General features: G+C 41.1%; 1 protein-coding gene across 4 annotated transcripts in view; it reads left to right on the top strand.

The window, feature by feature from the left end:
• plxna1a (plexin A1a) overlaps nt 1-22232 on the top strand; it is a 263617-nt gene that overhangs the window by 189146 nt on the left and 52239 nt on the right. For all 4 annotated transcript variants that reach the window (XM_086214083.1, XM_086214081.1, XM_086214082.1 and 1 more), the window contains exons 13-16: nt 9771-9922; nt 11126-11246; nt 12821-12957; nt 14331-14498. In XM_086214083.1, the coding sequence (XP_086070209.1) occupies nt 9771-9922; nt 11126-11246; nt 12821-12957; nt 14331-14498 (578 nt within the window). The remainder of the gene's footprint in view (nt 1-9770; nt 9923-11125; nt 11247-12820; nt 12958-14330; nt 14499-22232) is intronic.

Below are 22232 nucleotides of genomic sequence, written 5' to 3'. Positions count from 1 at the left end.
AGGGAAGTGAAGAGCAGCCATCTCATGCTCTCATTTAATACACTAGGTGATAGTATTTATGTTTGAGAAGATACAAACGCACATTTAGGTGCGCCTCAATGTGGATACTCTGTGTAGCTGTCATCTGTTACTAAATGATCATCCATGCTTTTATGAAATTGATACCTTTACTATAATTTCATACAAGTAGCCTTTTCTGCATTTAAGGTTATGAGGAAATTGTTAGACTGCAAGAGAGTGCAGAAATCTTTGCGTTCCAAATAAGAGGAAAGTTCAACTTTGTAGAGAGTTTGGGATGTTAGTGGATGGGAACCAACATTGGCTTTGATCTCTTTGCAAGGATCTCATCGAATCCATCAAAACCATGCATTTATCTTCGCATACATCTCTTGGATCAAACATGAAACAATAAATGCTTTATAATTATTTGAACTGTAATTATCATTTTTGGAGTGGCAACAACTTCTAGTCCCATGTTTGTTTGTTTTTATGTTTTGGCTGATATGTAGGTCACAGTTGCCTGTCCTCTATATTTTAATAGCTGTTGTTTTTCACTTTTTATGAAATCATTAAGCTATCGGTCTTACATCAATCTTTTAATTACTGCAAATAAAAAGGATATAGTTCACTTTCTGTATTACTGCATTACTGCAATAAAAACAGCAATAAATCATTATTATGGGACTATAACAAGACCAGTAACTATGCAACATTTAACAAATATTCTCGACACGAACTGCTGGTCTAAACAAAAATAAAGTGAAATTAAAAGCCCCGACATCTGCTGTACAGCTCACAGCATGCTGAAACAGACTGAACGTTTTTATATTATCAACACACACACACACGCACACACACACATTCAAATAAGCTCAAACACAAGCCTTCAATCATTTTTCTAAGGCAAGAAACCATGGCGGCTCCTGTAGCTTGGCATGAACTACCCTTTTTTCTTTTTTCCAAAATTCAGACATTTCTCACAAAGTAGAAATTAAAAGGATTATGCTAACATTTGCACAGGCTAAAGGTTTGTCCATGTCACTCAAGCAAAGAAGGATATCACAGCTGTAGCTTGCTGGGGGGGTTTTTTTGGGGGGGGGGTGACATATGCAAATGTAATTCAGAGTTTTTTTGAAAATTCAAGAGAATGTCATATTGCGTCCATGCAAATGTCCAGGCAATGATGCTCATCGTCAAAACTTAATAGAGGAGAAGGGAGGAACAACAACAGAAAGAACTCTTCCACTCAAAACTTCCTGAAATGCAAAAATCACCTGCAAAGGAAAGCAGCAGGGCCTCATCAAGCCCTGCATCCTAATCTCATCAATTTCTGAGGGGTGTCAAGTTACCTGTCGAGATGCGAGACTCCTAAACCTTGATAGTCTGTTGCATCAGCTCTCTTTGTTGAAGCCCCTGTGGTCAAGAAATCTCCATGCGTCCTGTACCGAAAGAGACAGCTTCTCTATTTGAATGTGGTGCTATTAAAACGTACACATGTTGGGACCTTGCGTCTGCCCTTGGCACAGAAAACGGTATTATTGCTCACTGTTACATCAAACTGGTACTCTCCAGAGAAAGACACCTATTCAAGTTCATTTCATGTGGTTATTTTTTTCAACTGTCTTTGAGCTGTGTTCATGTTTTGTGTGTCTTTCTGACAATTGATATGGATGGAAGGTTCTTCAGCGTCACAACTAGCAGTGAGCAGTGTTCAGGTTCCTTATTGGAACTTCATCTAAGAAGTACGATTCTGTCATTGCTCTGAATACGGTGCAATAGTTGTGCTTGATACCAGTGAAATGGAATGTTAATTACATAATACTGGTCTATTGACATGTGTTTTCAGAATGATTAAAGTTTAAGGAAAAAAAAAGTAGTTTAACCCAATCTCATTGATTATGCTTTGGATACAGACAACAGATAATCTCCTGAGACCCTCGTTTTGATCGTCGCCCAGTTTATGGTGCTGATTTTGGAAGGCTTCAGAGCTGCAAGCTAACTGGCAGTTAAGCTAAAGCAAACTGCCTGACCCCATGGGTAAGAAGAAGAATCAGCTGAGGTCAAGAGTATTAAAAACCTGACCAGGACCCCGCATCCTGTCACGGTGGACACACAAAATCCTGGATGCAGCAGTGTAGTGCTGTGGTTGTTTGTGGTTTAGAAAGCTTTATTGTTATTCCTCGACACGGCATTCCCTGTTGAAAAAAGTATTATTAGTACTATTGTAGTATTTGGGAGTATGATTCACATGATTCATATGAAGTATCACTTTAGTAAAGGGCGGCATGGTGGTGCAGTCATTAGCACTGTCACCTCACTGTAAGAAGGTTTCAGGTTCCAGCTCCAGTTCTCAGCTGATTGATACTCTAAATTGACCGTAGGTGTGACTGTGAGTGTGAATGGTTGTCTGTCTCTGTGTGTTGGTCCTGTGATGGACTGGTGACCTGTCCAGGCTGAACCCCGCCTCTCACTCGAAAGCCGCTGGGATAGGCTCCAGCCCCCCACGACCCTTAACAGGATAAGCAGAAGACAATGGATGGATGGTTGTGATGTGGGTTAAAATTGTGCAACGCGATGCTTTAAATGAGAAGTCAAACTCCTTCCTCCTGCTGCAAAGTTATTTTCGTTGACAAAAACACTGTATTGAGGTCAGAGAACATTGTTTAGGTCGATCTTGTGAAACTGTATGTTATAATTGGGACTTAATATGCAATTTCCTTTTTCAAAGTCCATCAGAGATTTGACAAATCATCGTTTTTGCTTGGTTCAAATCATATACTGTTAAATCAGCGGTGTGATTCTCACATACTACCTCCATCAAGTGATACTTCAGTTAAAGCGTCTAATGTAAGTCAGTCTGGAGGAAAAAAGTTTAGCTAAATATCTGATGTGTGACAGAATGAGAACATTATGGAAAGTTATGCAGATAAAGTTCAGGTCAGCTGGTTTGAATTCTCCTCCACTGGTCCAGGTCTTGGAAGTGTCTCTGATCTTACGCCTCGACACCAGCTGAAATATACATCTGTTGTTTTGCCTGGCTGCTCAGACTTAATGCTATGTTTTGTGTCCGCGCGCACACCTGTGTGCATGTGTGTATTCACACAGACCACAAAGTAGGTGCATTCAAAGTGTCTGCACGCAGTCGTTGTATTTGCGTGCGTGCGTGCATGCGTGTATGTGTGTGTGTGTGCGCGCAAGGGCAAGGGAAGGAGAGGGAAGAGTAAGAGTGATGTGTTTTTATATTATGATAATAGTGCAAGTGGAGTGAGTCTGGGGGTAATAAATGTCTAAAGAGTCACGACAGCAAATACTAAAAGACATCTTGATTCTGAGACAATAGTAAATGTCTCTATTTGCTCGATTCATGGCTTCATTTTACCCTATTCTCTTTACATTACCTTACAGCAGAGGCGGCCTGATGCATTTAAAAATGTCATTCATCAAGTACATCAGCCATTATGAGTGCCAGTGTACTTAGCCTTGAACAGGCTTATTAAAACATTTATTGGAACAAATATAGCCCTTATGTTTCTGTAGAAATTATCGTTAGCTGATGGTTATACAATGTGATGATTATTTCTCTTTTACAAATTATAATTTGAACAGATGATAAGTGAACATAGAGCACCCTTGTCAGTGAAGTACAGGGTTAAGGTTAGGTCCTAGTTTTATGATATTAACCATGTTTATTAACGTGTGCTATTCTAATATACCCTGACTGCGGCGAAGGCAGTAGGTGTTCTGGATAATCACGCAGGTATTTCATGGCAGTAATGTCAAACAAGAGTCTCTTAACACATTAATAAAACCTGAGTGGATCATATTGAACAATCCTTTAATAGCATTATAGCCTTGAAGCACCTAATCCACTTTTGAGAAAATGATATTCTCAATTCCCAGGTTTTTTCCTATATTCAGACGTAATTACTACACATATACATTATTTGTTTCAGGCATGATTCCCCAAGGAAGAATTCATTCCCCGCTGCAAATTGAACTACAGTTTCCCATAGTCTCAAGTTTAACACAAAAATGCCTCAGTTGAATTCTCAACCTCTTTTCTGACCACATAAACAACTTTCCCAGTTTTTACCAGCCGTCAGCCTGCCGCTGGCCATGTGCTGGCCATGTGCTGTCGGTTGCCACTCAGACCACATGAACATTACCACGTAAGAGAACACACACATACAACATGTGCACAAGCTGGATGACAGGCTAACAGGAAACCGCTGCTGTAATATTGTGGATTTGATGTGGCAAACATGTGGTGAAGAGATCAACCTTAAGGCCACTCCACCACAGAGCGACGCCACGGTTCGTTACTCTTCCTCCTACCCTGGATTTGTGGTCGGTGGTAGTCAAAGGAAGTGGTGACATTTGAAGACATTGAGTGTTAAAAATGAAAAGACTGATTAGATTCGTTTTGCAGTGGTGCTATTCAAATTCTCAGCCCCCCCCCCCCCACACACACACACACACACACACACACACACAACTTACAGTATACAATCACACCTTTTCCGCCACTGAGGTGCTTTTAAGTTGTGTAACAAAGAGCTAACATCATTTTTTGGTTTTCTCTACAGTTGTGCGAAAATTACTCCAAAATAGTACTGAAAATCAAATAATTCCCTCATGAAACAAGTTCATTTGTTCCTTTTCTCCTGAATTTCCCACAGCAGGCACCGTCAGTGGTTTTGAGGCCTCCTCCATAGGTAGGCGCTGCTTTGGCGGTTTCAAACATGGCAGCTGAGTTGCAAACAATCTCATTTGATAGCCAGACAATAAACTGATGTATTTTTTCGAAACACATTTTAGGTGAAAAATGTGCAGTAAGTAACAATATTTATATTTGAGCAGCACTGCCTGGTATGATTGTTTTAGACGGAGTTGCTGGACTGTATTCTGTCTTTGTATCCTATGTGAGACGTACTGGCAGAGGATTTGGCTTTATGGTAGTGTTCCTGTCTCTCATTCACTATTTGAAGGCCGGAGCGTGACAGAGTCTCACTGCTCATCACGGGGTTCAGATGCGCAATCCTCTGCAATGAGGACCGTAACATTGAAAGTTCTTTTCTCTTCTGTGGAAAATGCAGTATTATATAATATTCTTGACAGTGCTGTTTTGAGTTACATTTAGGCACAAAAGAACACTTTGTCAGGGAAAGATCATGGCTTGGATTTAGGTAAGAATAATTGATTAACAATGGCTGAAAATGCCTCAATGTCTCAGCAGGCTTTTTTGTTGCTAGGAACACGGACATGAATGGTCCCATTAAAAAGAACTGAAGGTATCCCAGAGTCTCAAACATGGCAATTCACTCCTTTCTCCTCCTGACTCGCATTTACATGGGTTATCAGACTGTCTTCACTGCATTACTTTTGATAAGAATAACTACAAATGTATCATGAGAACAGCTTGTGAAAATAGATTCGTCAGTCTAAACTGAAAATAGCTACCAGGAATGTATTTTCAGCTTGAATAATGGGGTCGTAACGACGCTGCCATTCAGTCTGAGTATAAGCTGATGAGCTGGTGGTTAGTGGCCTGTAGCTGGCAGAGTTTTCTATAAACTTGTATTCACGAAGAGCATTTTGGGGTTTTTGTATCAGTTGACTCCAACAGCTTGTTGGTTCCTGCTTCAGTGAGGTGGGTGAGAGTGTCTGTAATTCAACGATCCCCAGAGAATGGCGGTTATGTACCTGAATGTATTAGTCAAATCACAGCAAAGCTGTTTGAGGTCTCATTTCCACATTGCGGTGTCTTTTTGCAGGCCCAGCGGCTCAGTATTGTCATGCGGTTCCATATTTTTCTACCTCCAAGAGTTTCCCAGCTTCCAATAGAAAACCAAACACAGATGTTATAGGAAAAATATGATTGTACACAAACATTTAATTATTTTTGGCACCATATTTAATGGGTATGGTGGTCTGGCTGCTTCATCTCTACCAAGATGCTAATGTTACGGATACTGGAGATCAAAATGTCGTGGATACTGTTATTGCTTGATGTAAGTGGCTACAGCCCTAGTGAAAGTTGGACATTTATTTTTAGGGTTGCTGAGATTTTTCTCTTCTTCTCTGGATTCCATCATGATGCTTCTGCTGAGTGCAGGAGATGGTGGTTTCAACAGAATATGCCCCAGCTAGCAAATGCCGATTGGGTCTCCTCATAAATATAGATGACAGAACCACCAAGGCTAAGGTTAAACCTTCATTACAAGCATCACAAATTTACGTCAGTATTAATTCTGCAATGATGAATCCGTGCATACATGCCCGGGATAGAAAAAACAGACTCTTATTTCATATTTTCTTGTGTTCTGCAATCAGATTTCTTTCAAAAGCTGTAGCTTAGCAGGTAATACTGTTGTAGACGAGACCAGCAAAGCCGATACCAAGTCATTATCAAGACCAAGACCAAAGCAGGGCGAGACCGCGTCAATGCCAGACCTACGGTAGGTGATGGTCTTGGTTATAGCATTTACAGACAACTGAGGGCTTTTAGAAGTTTTTTGTTTTTTTTGCAAATTAGATCTTTACGGTTTGTTGTTGCCCAGTTAAATGATGGATCAATTAGCTGAGATCTTCCTCCCAGCTTCTTCCACAGTCAGTTGAAGTTTGTGTGAAAGTGGGGGAAGGAGAAGCAGCAAAGATTTTATTCAAGGTATTGTTTACATTTGGAACTGCGCGTTTTTATAACCAGTCCAATAATGCTGAGGCAATTCAGCCATATCGCCACAGTTGCAATCTCAACGTAAAGTAAGTCCACAAAAACATACGGTTGATTAAAAGACAAGACCGAAACCTTTCAAAAGCGGCCTGTACTTCAACACTATTATCTAGTTGAAATGAAGACACAAGAGTAAATTAGTAGTTAACTAAGCATTAGTAACCGTTGTTAATGTACCCTGATACCAGGACCTGCCATCGCAGGTCTTGGGACGATTGATGGCGTGATGTACAACAATAGTCTTTCTGAGTTCCTCCCTTTAGATGATGTTCGTTCTCCTTTCAGTAGAACTCTTCCCCTCTTCCTGTCAGTACTGACATCCTAGGACTCAGTGGCTTGCTGATGTTGTGCTTTGTCATAGCTTCATTCCTCCAAAACCATCCAAAGGCCCGTTTCCTCACCCTCGTCTGTTGCCCATATTGTACCCTCGAGCTTGCTGCCAGCTCACGCTGGTCAGAGTTTACCAGCTATTGTTTGTGGAACCAAAGTGTTCAGGCCATAATGGTTACAATAAGAGTCAGCGTCCAAATAGTCTGCAGCGCTTTCACCCGCCAAGCTGTTCAGTTGGTCTTGCTCCTGTTGTCTTCAGTCACTTCACTCTAATCAATTACTCTTCTGAGAAGTTTTGTTCTATAAAACAATATGTTAAACGAACTATTTCAAACCCCAATTCCCCATATTTTATACCTAAAGACAATAATGAGATTATCGTTTGGATCAAAACTCATTCAAATGTGTTCTCACAAAAAGTGTCCTGTATGGATGGTGGCAAAAAAACAATACAGTTAGAAATGAAACAGGTCATACAGGACGCTTTTTGGATAATGTATGGCAAATACACAAATGTCACATGCAGTTAAGTTTAGGCAAAAATAAAGTACTTCTAGTTTATGAAAGTTCAAGACATATTTATTCAGTATTCATTGATGACATCATGTCCTAAAAACATCCAATACCATAATCTTTTTTTTTTTTTTAACTGAATATTTTGCCTGGACTAAACATGTTTCCACTAAATAAACAACTCTTATATTGAGGATCTGCATTGTTGCATTTTTCTCAGATTTGTTCAGTTTACAACCATTCATCATTAATTGACAGCAAATATAATCCACGCAGCATTATGTTTTCCAGTGACACATATTGATGCTGCAATTTAAGAGTAATTTCTGAGATTGCAGGGTTGTTTTCCTTAGAACATGCCAAAGCTTCCAAAATGTGGTTTGTCTGGCATTCTGTCATACTGTTATTTGGTAGGTCGTAGGCAAAAGAAATATTTAGCTAATTCAGCTGAACATGCCATCTTTTTTGGAAATATGCTTATTTGCCATCCTCCTTAGAGCCAGACAAGAAGATAGATATCCTTCTCTCCTCTGCGTGTGCATGAGGGAGCTGAGACACACAGACAGCAGCCGACTGCTCGTTAGCGTAGCACAGTGAGTAGTAGGGGGTGATGGGCGGGTTAGCATACCTTAGCCAGTTCAGACCTTCTGTATCTGGTGAACTCAAAAGTTGGAGCTGCAACACTGTTGATGGTGTCATGTTTTTTTGTCAACACTGATTGGCTGACAGAGCTTTACTGTCACGACAAGTACTTCACCCTTTCATGGGGCTTTTAAAAAAGGAGAGGATCAGATGCTCCTGCAGAATCAGACACATATCTGGAACTACTTTCTTGACTGTGTGCCGTGATTTGATGCAGCACCTCAAAAGTCCCATCATAACATAAGTTTAAAAAAAAATAGGTCCATTGATGATAAGGAGAGGAAGAGGGGGATTACTTTTGGACAAACCGAGGTCCTGAGCCTGATCTATATTTGATGTCTTTTGATGGACGAATGCTAAACAGCCCATCCACTACAATTGACTGTGCTTAGCTAACTAGCTGTCAGCTGCTATATGTGGGTGTCAGCTCCCTAATGCGCACACAGAGAAGAGGGAGGTACGATAGGCATGTTTCTCAAAAAGTTGTCATGTTCATTTAAAATAATCAATTGTTGCTTCTGTCTGTCTTTGCTCTTCTACTTCATGAGCTGTGATCACAGCCTCATTAAAACTATTCTGATGACAAAAAAGAGGGACAGTCCTGAAAAAAAATTCCAAAGACATGTTCACTTTAGAGAGGCATTTCACCCTCCTCTTTCCCAGTGATCACAAAGACTTTGGTAGTGAAGTAGGTTGCAGAAAAGCGTTTGAATCTCAGATGACTTTGTCTGTAAGAACTTTACAATTAAATCTCATGTCTGGCAAGACAAATTGTTCACTGCTCAAACCAGTCCACACTGTTGATATCACCATTTGTCTTGATCTCTTGCCTGCATGGTATTGTCCCTGCTGTTATAAGTGTTATGCCTCCATACTGTCGCAGCCCAAGTTAGCATTTCCAGAGTGCTCAGCCAAGCATTACAGGAGAACAGGGCAATGGGTAGATTACACATAATTACCTTGTGATGCTTGTTAGGGATTAGGTATGTGTGTGTGCGTGTCTGCGGTGCAGTGTGTGTGTGTTTGGTGGCAGCCACCGTCCATCAGTCACCATATTTGTTTTGTCACACCACACCTGTCCCCGTTACGCGTCATAATCTGGCTAGATAAATCACATTATGGTTCGTCGGCACGACTGAGCATTTCACCACCGCAGCCCAGCGAGTAAGCCAAGCCGACGTAATAAGTTTCAATTAGGCCCCGATGTGATGTCAGTTTGCTTCTGTATGTCGGCACAAGTTGTTTTTGCACCCTCTCTTTATCCCATTTTCAATGTTTTTCTAAGCCAAGAGGGTGATTTTTCTTCATTAAAAACTTGAATTACCTGATAAGTCTTTATGGTTTCTGTGTGTGTGGATCGATAAGGCTGTCTGGTGTGGGTTTTTATGTGTGTGTGGGGGGGCAGTAATGTAGTGTGCTCTCACAAGGTCATGTCATGGAGATTATTGGAGGCTAAGCTTAAAAGTAGTTGATTAAGGACATAATACAAAAAAGACATGTGGATTCTTATAGTCATTTTTATTTACTGTATCCTCTACGTTTGTTGCTGCAGTTGTTCCCAGAGACGGGCCCTCGCCAAGGAGGAACCAGGGTAACCATCCTGGGGGAGAACCTGGGTCTGCAGTTCAGAGACATCCAAGTGGGTGTCAGGTTGGGCAAAGTGCCCTGTGTGCCAATCGAGGAGGAGTATGTGAGTGCAGAGAGGTAAGTTAAAGGAGAGAACACATACACACACACGCACACACGCACACACATACACTCACACAGTGTTGGAAAATGGCTTGGAGCTATGTATGCTCACAAAGCAGAGAAACAAAGGTGAATCCATTTGAAGTCTCACACACACTCAGGCACTCAGACAACAGAGGGGTAAGGACGCATACATTTAAGGCAGAAACAGCCACTTCCTCTCTCGTGCGAACCAATCGAAAGCTGAAGGTGGTTTTTTTTTTGTTTTTTTTTTTTTGCATGTGATTATGTTGGAATCCCATCTGTTGTTCCCCTCCATTTCTCCCTACATATGCTCTTCCCTCTATCCCCCCACCCACCCATCCATCCTGACATTTACTCCTCTGCAGGGTCCTACACAGCTGAGGAACTGCGTTCACATAGATCAAACAATCTCTCTGTAGTGCACTTAGTTGGGAAATGATGCATGTTGAGATAGAGGGCATCTTCATTCAAATAATACACACACACACACACACACACTATTCTGCCCATTCCGCTTGACATTCCTCAGCATTTCACAAAGATTTAGGACATACATTGTTATTATTTTTAACCTTCCCCTTGTCACATCACACTCTACCTTTTTTACTCACTCTCACCCACTCAGGAAACCAGAATTTATTATTGCTAGTATACAAAGCTTACTTTGTCATGTGACTCCATCTGTTGCATCTAAATCAAACAGAGCAAAGAGCCATGCTTGCACAGATGCTCGCCAGTGGTTGTTTGAGTTACTGTCACCTTTCACTCTGAACAGAAAGATTAGAAAATTGTTCTTCAGGTGTTAATTCAGTAATCTGTTAAAGCTGTGCATCATCTGGCTGCAGATATAAAGCTGGAAATATAGCATAGTGGTTTTGTGCCTCTGTGATGTGTCCCTGTCATATTGACTTTTGACCTCTAGAACTTTTTCAGGTCATCCTCGAGTCCACGTGGATGTTTATACTATATTTAGAGAAATTCCTGGGAGACATTACAGAGACATCAGGTTATCAAAAATAGGTCGAACGGACGGACAGACTACCCAAAAGTATTATGCCTCCGGCATACGGCTTTCACCAGGGCGGAGGCATAATGAACATAATTAGTTTGAAGGATTTTTCCTGTTTCACTACTTTTTGCAGCCCACAGATTCCCGCTGAGCACTGTCTCCCTCTTCTTTTTGTCCACCAACAGAATAGTTTGCCTACTGAATGATGCCATGAGCTACCGGGTGCAAGAGGCTCAGGTGGAGGTGTGTGTGAGGGACTGTGTCAACGACTACAGAGCCCTGTCGCCCAGGCCTTTCACCTTCGTGGTAAGAACACATCCATAAGGACCAAGTATAGAGTGCTTTGCCAATGTATGTATTGCTTATTTAATTGTATTGCATACATACATTTGTCAATATCACTTATTATTTATGATCAATCTTGGGAAGGGCCCAATGCATAAGTAATCAATCAATCTTTATTCATGTTGCGCCAAATCCCAACAAAAGCCACCTCAAGGCACGTTGCACAGGGAGCAAGAACCTTACTCTTTAATACAGATGAAAGAGACCCGACATTCCCACATGAGCAAGCACTTGGTGACGGTGGTGAGAAAAAGCTCCCTTTTAACTGGAAGAAACCTCAGGCGGAACCAGGCTCAGAGTTGGCGGCTATCTGCCTCAACGGGTTGGGGTTGAGAGGGGGAAGAAAGTGATGGGGCTGGGGGTGAGAGGAGAAAGACGGGGGGGGGGTGTAGAAAGGAGAGAGAAACACGGGGCCGGGGCTAGAGAGTAGTTGGTCCAGGACAGGAAGCGATCAACCCAGCATCTACAGCCCCAGCATCTACAGCCCCAACATCTACAGCCCCAGCATCTACAGCCCCAGGTGACCTGCGGGGCGAGAGAGCACAGACATTTCCAGGGAAGAAGTTTAGGTGAATGGATGCATTGATACATGCAAATATTGCAGATAAAGATGGAGAGAAACAGAGAGGAGAGAAAGCTCCATGCATCATGGTAGTCCCCTGGTAGTCTAAATCTATGCCAGCATAAACTAGGAGCTGGTCCAGGACAATATAGCAATACAAGTAACAATTTATCAACCAAAGTATCAATTGCAAGTCTCCTTAAAAAGGATTTCTACAAAATTCAAAAGTTTGTATTTCACATGGCAATATCAGTGTTGTAGCCCACCAGGGTCTCAGTGAGGGTCAGTGTGAATTAAAGCTCACACACCAGTAATTTGTCACTCTAATGACTGTAGTGGGAGAGAAGATCTGTCTGTGCAGTCTTATCAGTCAAAAACTAGGAAGTGATGCATCCTCTGTAAAAGGGACCAAAAAAATCAAATGAATCTAAAGGAAAAAAGAGAAACAACAATTATTATACAACGTAGTACATTTTGCACTGACTGATAACACATTGTTTAAGTTCTGTCAATTTAAAAAAATATTTTGTATGTATTTCCAAACATTTGTAAAAGCCCATTAATCATTATTTACTGCATTGTTTCTAAAACATCATAAAGAACCGATTCCGAGTAAAAATCTAGACTCAAGCAAAACAGGGCTATGATTATCGTCCATCAGGCCGTTACCAATATATTTTCAAATAATTGTATCTGCCCATATTAATGTAAATCACTCATTTCATTTTCCATTTCATTTTATTGATGATGATGATCTTAAGAATAATGCTTACTGACAGCGACATCAATAAATTTGGGGCCGGAATTCAAGTGAAATACAAATCAAACAAATGTGAGGTTTGACTTTCACAGTTTTTAATTAGCTTCAGCGTTGAATATTATGTCTTGCTTTTATTCAGTGTACTTGGTTTTAATTGGTCATGGACTGAATTTAATTGTACATATCACGTGCTCCATCTTTCATCTTGTCCAGACTCCGTTCTTCACCCGTATCCAGCCGTCTCAGGGGCCCATCTCTGGTGGGACCCGGGTCACCATTGAAGGAAGCTACCTGAACGCAGGCAGCTACGTGTCTGTCAGTATTGGACTGCAGCCCTGCCACTTTAAAAGGTTAGAAGATTGTTTTTCTCTCTCTGACTTTAGTTTCATTCCTCACATCAGGAAAGAATAGGATTTAGATAAGACAGAAAAATAATGAGTTGCTAATCAAAAAACAAAATCCTCTGTGTAAGTACTTGTTCACATGATGAAAAATCTCTACATCGGTGTGAAGATATGACATGTAAGCATGTTATCAGGCATTGTGAATTTTTTTCTTCTGTTTGTATCTTAACCGGAATGTGCAGTTGTGTGTGTGTGTGTGCACACACGTGTGTACATGCTTGTCAATTGCAGACACACAACATCTCTTTGTCTGCACTCACACAGGCTTTCCCTAATCTCGTGCATGAACAACATCAGCAGCCACAGTTGCCTGCACGTCAAATACATGGATTAGCCTCTCCTAGCTAATCTCTGTTGAAACAACTGTATGCTAGCTTTGATGTCCCAGCAGTCATTTCTGTGCTGCAGCCTCCTCACAGTAATCCAGCAGATTCCACTTCACCACTACTGCTCACTCACCTCAACTCCATCTTTATCTGACACGCCCTAGCTGTGTGACTGTTTGTGGCATCTTATCAAGCTTGCCAGGGCATGTATTCTTTTGAATGAGGTTGCTATGGTTACAGACCGAGGGACATGGAGGGAAATTGTAGTTTCTCTCTCCATCTCTGTGTGACTGCCATGGCATATAGAAGCACAATAAAATGTGCAACAGTACATTAAAGTGTGCACACACAGACAAACACACACACAGACTAACACACACAAACACACACACAGACAAACACACACACGCACAAAAACACACACACTGCATTGCACTGCACTGTTGTGAAGTCATGGCCCAGAAAAGCAGCCACCACTCAACTGTGCTAAATACATATTAGACAATGTAGCTACTGGGGACTGCACTCCAGACTGCAATAGAAATGAACACACAAACACACGCACGCACACACACACACTCTCCATCCCTCCCCAGGTGTTTGTGAGTTTGTGACTGGTGCTGTTTCTTGTCACCAATCACAGCAAGTCTCCGTCATCACACACACAACCTAACAAATTAATTTGCATATTAAAGGAATTCAAGCTCTTATCTCTCTCTCTTTCCTTCTCCCTCTCTCTTTCTCGCTCTCTCTCTCTCTCTCCCTCTCCCTTTCTCTCTCTTTCTGTCTCTCTTTCTGTCTGTCGCTCTCTTTTTAACATCACCAAGGAAATTTGTTGTTTGTTTATAAAGTAATCTGGACACTGGTGATTACCAGTCCAGTTAAAAATGAGTTGAATTTGGTGCACATCATGATACATTGGTCACACTACTATTTTTGACACAAATTGCCATCTGACAAATATGTGTTAATCCTTTTTTTTAATCTGTCCAGGAGGAATGCTCGTGAGATAGTGTGTGTCACACCAGCCGGACTGGCACCAGGAAGTACATCAGTCTTGGTGGACATCGATGCTGCCGAGCTTAAAAATGCTGAGGTCAAATTTAACTACACTGATGACCCCACTGTGCTGAGGATTGAACCTGACTGGAGCATCGCCAGGTAAGCTCCTGTACCTTTCTATAACTACCTGACTGTGCGTTATGTAATATACCTGCAGTAGCTTTAGTTTGGTTACTAGTTCTCATCATCTTGGTGGAGAAAGAATATTTGACCAACTCCAAACCAAACATGCCATTTCCAACTAGAATCTGGAGTGTGGGCTGAGTGCAGGCTGAATACTCAAAACCTCTTACAAGCTTGATCCCAGAGTTTGGGCCTAATAAGGATAAGCAGCACAAATTAAAGGAAGCGTTCCTGAGGAGGTATGAGCAGACGTAAATAGCAGATGAGGGCTCTGAATGCACGTTCGGATAGAGGAAAATTGACGGCGCCTCCAGAGATTTTTCATCAAAGCCGGGCCTTTCCTGTGGAGGACAGCAGCAGCGTGAGCTTGTCATATCATATTGCCCCTTAACGGTTGTAAGTTGATCAGAATTAGTTGACTCTTCAATTACCAGTTGACTGATAGTATGTGAGTTCTCTCCTTGGACTAATGCAATTCTGACTAATGATCAGCCTTTCTACCACTTGTCAAGTGTTACAGTACGTCCCTCACTAAAGAAATAAAGATCTTCTAACACCCAGCACTGAAGGAGACAGGAGCATCACCAGGGCACAATCACATCAGCAAACGTTCAGCATTTAAGTGTGTGTGTGTGAGGGGGGGGGGGGGGGGGGGTGTCCTAAAAGATAAGGTGAATAGTGAAGACCTCAACATATTCCAGAAGCCCCACTTGGATTTCTTTCTATTTGGGAGGTTGGATGAGTCGAATAGTTCCTGGACCTGTTTTGAGGGTAATTGTATTTTTTTTCCTGCCACTTTATTGTTATTGGTTAAAGTCCCAAATACTCTCACCAGGCACGTTTCCATCCATCTCTTTTTCTGCCCATCTTCAATTTGCACCTAAAAAAAAAACCTGAGTGAAAATTGAAAGAAGGATTTTTTTAACTAATCATTGTTCCTCAGACCCTTTTTTTTTTTTTTTTTTTTTTACTTTCCCAGTCTGTATTATGGATGTCATTTAAAGTAAGCAAGAAGATCATTTTTTCTTTATTTTCAACCAAAGTTGGACATTCACTTGATCCATCTCGTGCTTGTGTCTGACCCTTTTTGCAAAAGCTGCCATAAGCAAGGACTGGTGAGGTGCATTAGCTGTTCTAGCTTGACGTAGTTTAGCGGACTCGTGTTATGGTGAGTCCGCATGTGTGTAAATAGATGAGTAGTGTGCACGTCTTTCACGTGGTGCTCTGCTGGTATCTGGGTATAAGCCAAAATAATCCCCAAGTAGGAGACTTTGTATTTTCTTTACCACGAAGTGAACTTCTCTGATCACCTTCTGTGCTGCCCATCAGTGACTTAACAACTTTCTTAGCACTCCCCCCACACAAAAAAGAAGCATCAGCTTGGTTGTGATCATTATAGTTGGAACTGGGCTGGTGGGGAAGGTTACATGGCTTGACGTGAAGGGGAAGTAGCTACCATTTTATACAAACTGAGGAGTTTAGTTAAAGTACAGCACTTGTGATAACATTTAATGTCCATGACGGCCTCTGTGGTCTGGTTAAGCCACTCATTTAGCGATCGCCATTTTTAAGACTCGAAAATTTGAAATGTAGCAGTGTGATATTTACTGACGTGTTTTATTCTGCAGAACAAAAAAAACCCCAAAATGCATCAAGCTGGTGTGAACCACAAACCTTATTTCAGGCCCACTGACTTTGAGAAGATGACAAAAGGATGTCGAGCAGCGCCATCTTAGCATGTTAACGTCACAGGAAACATTGGGATGTCACTCTTTAACACAAACTGCAGCGAGTGTAGTTCTCTATCACCCACCTTACCCACCAGTCACTGAATCGTCTTGTATTTGAGCCTTTATTGTCACGTCAGAGCATCTGCTGCATTTGTGTCTTCTCTGTTTTCCCTCTTCCCTAACTTCTTATTTAATTTAGAAATATCCCATCCTGTTTCCCCTCCTTTAGCCTCCTTCCTAATGTGCCTTTCTTTCCTTCTCTGTGCTGCCCCCCATGATGACTCATCGGATAGATGGGGAGCTTGTTAGAGGCGAGTGTTGATGAATCCTGCCCTGCTCCTTCTGCCCAGTAGGACTGGCTGAGGAGCAGCTGAGGCCCAATCACTGCTCAGCATTCCTACTGTGAGCTTGTTTTTGTGTGCTCGCAGCTCAGGGCAGGAGTTCTGCTTCAGGAGGCTCACGCAAGGGTGATGATCCCACATACAGAAGCATACATGTGCACATACGCACACCCTCGCCCCACTGATTCCCAGAGTCCCTTGTGTTTGGCCCTAGATCCCTCTTCCAACTGGCTGGGAAAAAAAAGCACAAATGCTCAGAGCAACAGCGTGGGTGTGTGTTGCCTCAGCCATAGGAAGTTTTCATCGAACCGACAAGAGCCAACCGGTGTCGTCTGTCACTGCTGCATGTTGGCTCAGGTAGAAAGCATGACGAGCCAATGAGATGTGCTCAAGTGATGATAGCAAGAGTGGATGAAAGACATTGAGAGATGGTGTGCCATTTAGGAAGACAGAGCACTTCCGAAATAAATTCATGACAGGTGCTCATCTGGGATCCTGAGGATAGCAGTGGAAGTAAGAGAAGCCAAGGATTGTCTAAGGATTGATACTCAGGCAAGTAGCACCGAGAATAGACTGCAGTATACTGAAAGTGCCATTCATTTAAACCAAAGTATTTAACTGAAACTATAAACTTCAGAAAGCCCACAGCAAAATTTATCTGCACATCCTTGTGAACGAGGCAACACCAGACACCTGAACGGTACAGCAGTGAGGGGTCATGGGTCAGGGCTCTCACCGCACCCACCCAGCCTACAGAAATGTGCATGAAGGAGATGGTTGAAATATTTTGGAATGGTTTTGTATGAGGTGATCATCCATAGTAAGGGTACTGCCTTCAGTAGATGTGGGTCAACATGTCTTCAGTGCTGAGAAGCTGAGGCTGTGGCAGCTCCGTGGCTCAATATTGCACTGCTATTTTTGCAACATTTTCACCACCAGACAGTCCTTTCTTTTGCTCTACATTTTCAACTGAAGAACCTCCTACGCATTCTGCACACTGTATTACTCGGCACTTGTGCTTTCCAATTCAAACAGCTGATCTGAAGTACTGTTTACAACAGAATATATATGAATATGAATTGATACATTTTAATTAAAATCGTAGAACCAAAAGAAAGCTGTCTGATGGCAAACACATCCAATTTTTTTTTGTAGACAGATGCATTTATTACCAGCTAAATGCTGCTGTGTCGACTATTAACAAGCAATACAACTCTTGTTGAACCTCTGAAATACATTCAAAGTAACTTTGAAACTTAACTTAACTTAGCCTGACTTCACTAAACTGAATCATGTCATTATGAAGTAAACGAACGGTTCAATAACACTTAGCATCACTGACTTTTGTGTCATACTTTAATGGACAGGAGAGAAACAATGACAGCAAACTTTATATCCACCCTTGACCTTCATGACTGATCTCTCTTTTTAGAATATGTGCTGCGCCATATAATCAGGATTATTCTTTTTCCCGCCATGAAAACAGCTTAGACTGAATATTGCCATTTGCAGAACTGGAATATTATAGGAATATTGAGTGAATGTTAGCATAGGTATTGTTCATAAATGAAAAAGATGCATAACGAGTTGAAACTTCCAACTACTTGCAATGCACCGGGTCTGCAGTATTTGACGAGACGGTGTATCGTTTCCATAGCAACGACTCTCTGATCTTCTGCTGCATGAAAGAGAACAGTGATAGTGAATTACTTGCTACACTTGCAGCTTTAATACTGATGAAACGACGAAAACATAAAAGAAGAGAGGGTTGAGAATTGAAGCCGTCTTTGGGTTCTTCAACAGAGTACCCAGGGGGCTTATGCAAATCTATGCAGGGAATTCGAGACAGGAGATCTCCCCCTCTTTTGTCATTTTCTCCCATCTATTCCCTGAGTAGTTCCCTCATTTTGAGGAGCTGGTGACACCTCAAAACGATAGAGAAAATACCAACTGTCAAGACAACACAGGAACGGTTTGGTGACAGGTGAGTTCCAGCCCGTAGACGCTGACAAACCATAAACAGTCCCATTCTACAACCAGCCTCCGGTGACTTGACAAGCTGAGTCGCCTCCAGCTGGCTTGAGTCAAGCTGAAACAAACCAGTTTGTACCGCTGTGACTGTTTCATCTTGTCGTGACACTTTGGTCTCAACTGACATTAAATCGTAATGCCGTAGCACTGTACCCCATGCCTGAGGCTTTACCAAAAAAACTGCAGGTCCAGGGTGTTCTGAGGCTTCACAACAAGCCAGCTCAATGAGTTTGGTTATTTAACCAGGTGCAGTTCAGTGTACGTGAGCTTTAGAGGGTTGTTGGGTTTAATAGATCGGTGGGATTCTGTTATGGATTCTAGCTCATTCAAACTAGAATTGCATGACTTAAGAACACAATACCAAAAACATAATAGGGGCTTCGCCTGAAGTACCTTCAGGCTCAGGTCCTAATAATATGACAGAGTAGAGAAAATTGTTGTATAAAGGTTTCCAAAATTGAGGTGATTGATTAGAAAAAGCTTATTTCTACACAAACTTTACATTTTTATTCCAGTGAAAGGTATATTTGATTGATTTCATATATGTTTGCCACTGTTGTTTGGCTTTTCTCCATTTTGACATAAGGGCAACTCAGCCTTTCCCTTGAGGCGATGATATTTTTCAAAACAAGACTTACAGGGAAGGTTTTACAAATCCACTGATGTACAAAAAATGTACATGAAATGTGTGACAGTGAGTGAGTAGAGAATTAAACCAAAGCACAACAGAGAAATGGCAAAACAGAGAGAATAATAAAATGCAAAGCAAAGACAGATGGAATAAAGGAAGGTATGGCAGGCAGAGAGAAATGCTAACAACAGTGGTTGCATTTTCCCCTGCTATTCCAGAGAGTTCATCCTGATCGTCTTGCTGTCTGTTTCCTGATGCGTGTGCCTGAGCTAAAGAGACTCGCTTAGACAAAGAGAGGAGCAACAGGCACAGAGGGACTCAGCACAAATCTACATCAACCTGAGCTGGAGAGGGGAAGAGCACAGGCAGTATTAGAAGAGGTGCAGCCTGCTTAGTCCCAAGATCCATGTGACAACAACATAAACATCTCATTAAAAATGAGTTCATTTAGATGTGGCCTCAGCTCCACCGCTCCCGAGCTAATCAGCTGCTGCCATCTCTCCTACAAAGAGTTTATGCTGCAGGGCTTTTTAGTTTGGTTAGCTTCTCATACCCTCACCAGCTTCTTCAGCAGGTAAACCTGTTCCTTTACACATTAAAAAAAAAAAAAAAATCCAGTTAGCCAATCACGTGAATGAAACTTGATGATTTACGCAGCTAGACATCATCAAGAGGGTCAGCTGAAGTTCAATCAAGCATCAGAATGTGCAATTCAGCAACCTTAAACATGCTCACAAAATGAGCTATAGTGGTACACAACTTATATACATATACATATATACATATAGTTACCCACAAGCACATCAATTGAGCAATGTACTGAATAGTAGGACAGCGAGTCCTAAAACCTGGACATCAGTTAACACTGTTGAACATCTGGATCCCTTGTCTCAAAATCTGTGATTTTTAACAGGATTTGGTTAAATGTCAAAATTAATTTCTAATTTTGTCAATATATTTTGATATTTTTTCTATGAAGAAAAAATATTAGTAAGTAAACTTGTGGTGTAGCTCATCAGTATAGCATCACATTAGCTTTGTGCCTCTTCCAATTGAATTTACTTTTCAAAAATCCTAAAAAAAAAAAAAAAAGTGCTAGTTTGTGGAGATTATCATGCTGGACAAAATGTTTTAGTCTCATAAACTTTTGTTCACTACAGAGTTCATGCTTGAATGCTAACTTCTAAGTTTTTTGTTTTTTTAATGAAGTTACTTGGAACAAAGCCAAATAAGCAACATACCGGAAAACATAGCAAAAGGATCAATCATTATTCATCACATGCATTGATTTATTTATAGCTGCTTCATATCTACTTTACAATTATGCATAACTTATAGCCCATGATACTGTATTATAAAAATTTAATTATATTTAAATCTTTTTTTTTTTTTAAACTGGATAAGAGATGCACACATAAATGTGGAGTTTTTATTCATGTTGCTATGCCCTACTTTGGATTTGTATCCTGGCTCACTTTGACTCACTGAGCTACACACACACACACACACACACACCATATATTGTTATAAAGTATCATCTATCAACTTTTTTTTTTTTAAATGCTCAGAATTCTGTTTTTTTATCATAATATTAGTACTGTCTAAGCGTCAAAAATATAAACAAACATTCTTGGGAAAGGTTTCTGGATGAAAATCTTGTGTTTTTATTTATTTAAACAATTATTTTCATCGTAAAAACCTCCCAACAGTCTGTCACACTGTTACAGCAGTGCTAGTGTTAAGAGTGCAATATGATGCTTCATCTAATTGTCATAGAAACCCCCAGCTAAACAGAAGTTATTCATGTTTAATTTAGCTAAATAAATCACTTCATGTGAATTGTTCACACAAATAGACAAGGCACAATCCCTTGCTGTGACAAATCCAAAAACTCATTTGCATTCAAAGTAGAATATATGACATTAATAATAATGGGAAGAGTTGAGTCTGATGTTGTGAAATAATCCAACTCCCTTATATTAATTAGACTCTCTTCAACAGACAGGCTTTTGAACAAAATTAATTTCAAACATATGATGACTAGGTTTAGTGACATTCAGGGACACAGACTTGAAGTGTCTGGATTTGTCTTCTAGACCCTTCGGTACTCTAAATGACAGGAATGCAGTATCGCAGAGGGTGAACATGAATAGTACGTGGAAGAATATTATGAAACTCGATGGCCCTTATAATGTCTACATGGACTCCTTTTGCACATACTGTATAATCCAGGGAGACTCTGAAAGAATGAGACAACAGAACTTCTCTCTTGCCAAGAACGATAACCGTAAATGAATCCTTTTTACTACTAACAATCCGAGATATGGGAAGTCTAACTTCATCTTTCAGTTGTTGTCCCTCGCTATCATTATGGCCACCGCAAGTCTTGCAAAATGAGATTTTACATCTAACTTGTTAATAGGCTCAGTCTCTGTTTTGTATCGCAACATCAGATATTCAGCTGTTGGTGTTTGTATGCTAAGCCTTTCTGGATAAGTGTCGTATTAATGTCTAGAGAGAAGCACCTGTATATTGTTGAAGTCAGTGGTGATACGGTGTTGCCCACCAGAAGGGATAACGCCTTTCTCCTTCCCTCTCAGCTCCCAGCAGAGCCGGGGATGAAGGATTACCCAACATATGCTGGAACAGAACTTTTCAGCCTGTGTGACCTCAATAATGGCCAGCAGATGTGCTGGAAGTCTCCCAACCTATAGTTCATTTGCTGTGGTCCAAAATCCCTGGTAAACTCGCATGAATTGAACTGCGTCACTAAAAACCACGTGAGAGTCCTCATGGACAAGACTTCATCGTTTAGATGCCGAATGGAAAAATGTCCAAAGGGGACTTTATGTTGCAGCTCCATCGTTTTAGCATGGATGCAGTAAAGGCTCAGGCTCATCTGTAAAAATCAGGAGGAGGATTTATCACCGTTTGTAGGAGCACTGGATAAGCATTACTTAAGCAGAATAAAAATGTA

Source organism: Aulostomus chinensis, chromosome 9, assembly GCF_037954235.1.
Source record: "Aulostomus chinensis isolate RoL2024-O1b breed Wild chromosome 9, RoL_Achi_v1.0, whole genome shotgun sequence".
Classification (NCBI taxonomy): domain Eukaryota; kingdom Metazoa; phylum Chordata; class Actinopteri; order Syngnathiformes; family Aulostomidae; genus Aulostomus; species Aulostomus chinensis.
This window is presented reverse-complemented; position numbering and strand designations above follow the sequence as displayed.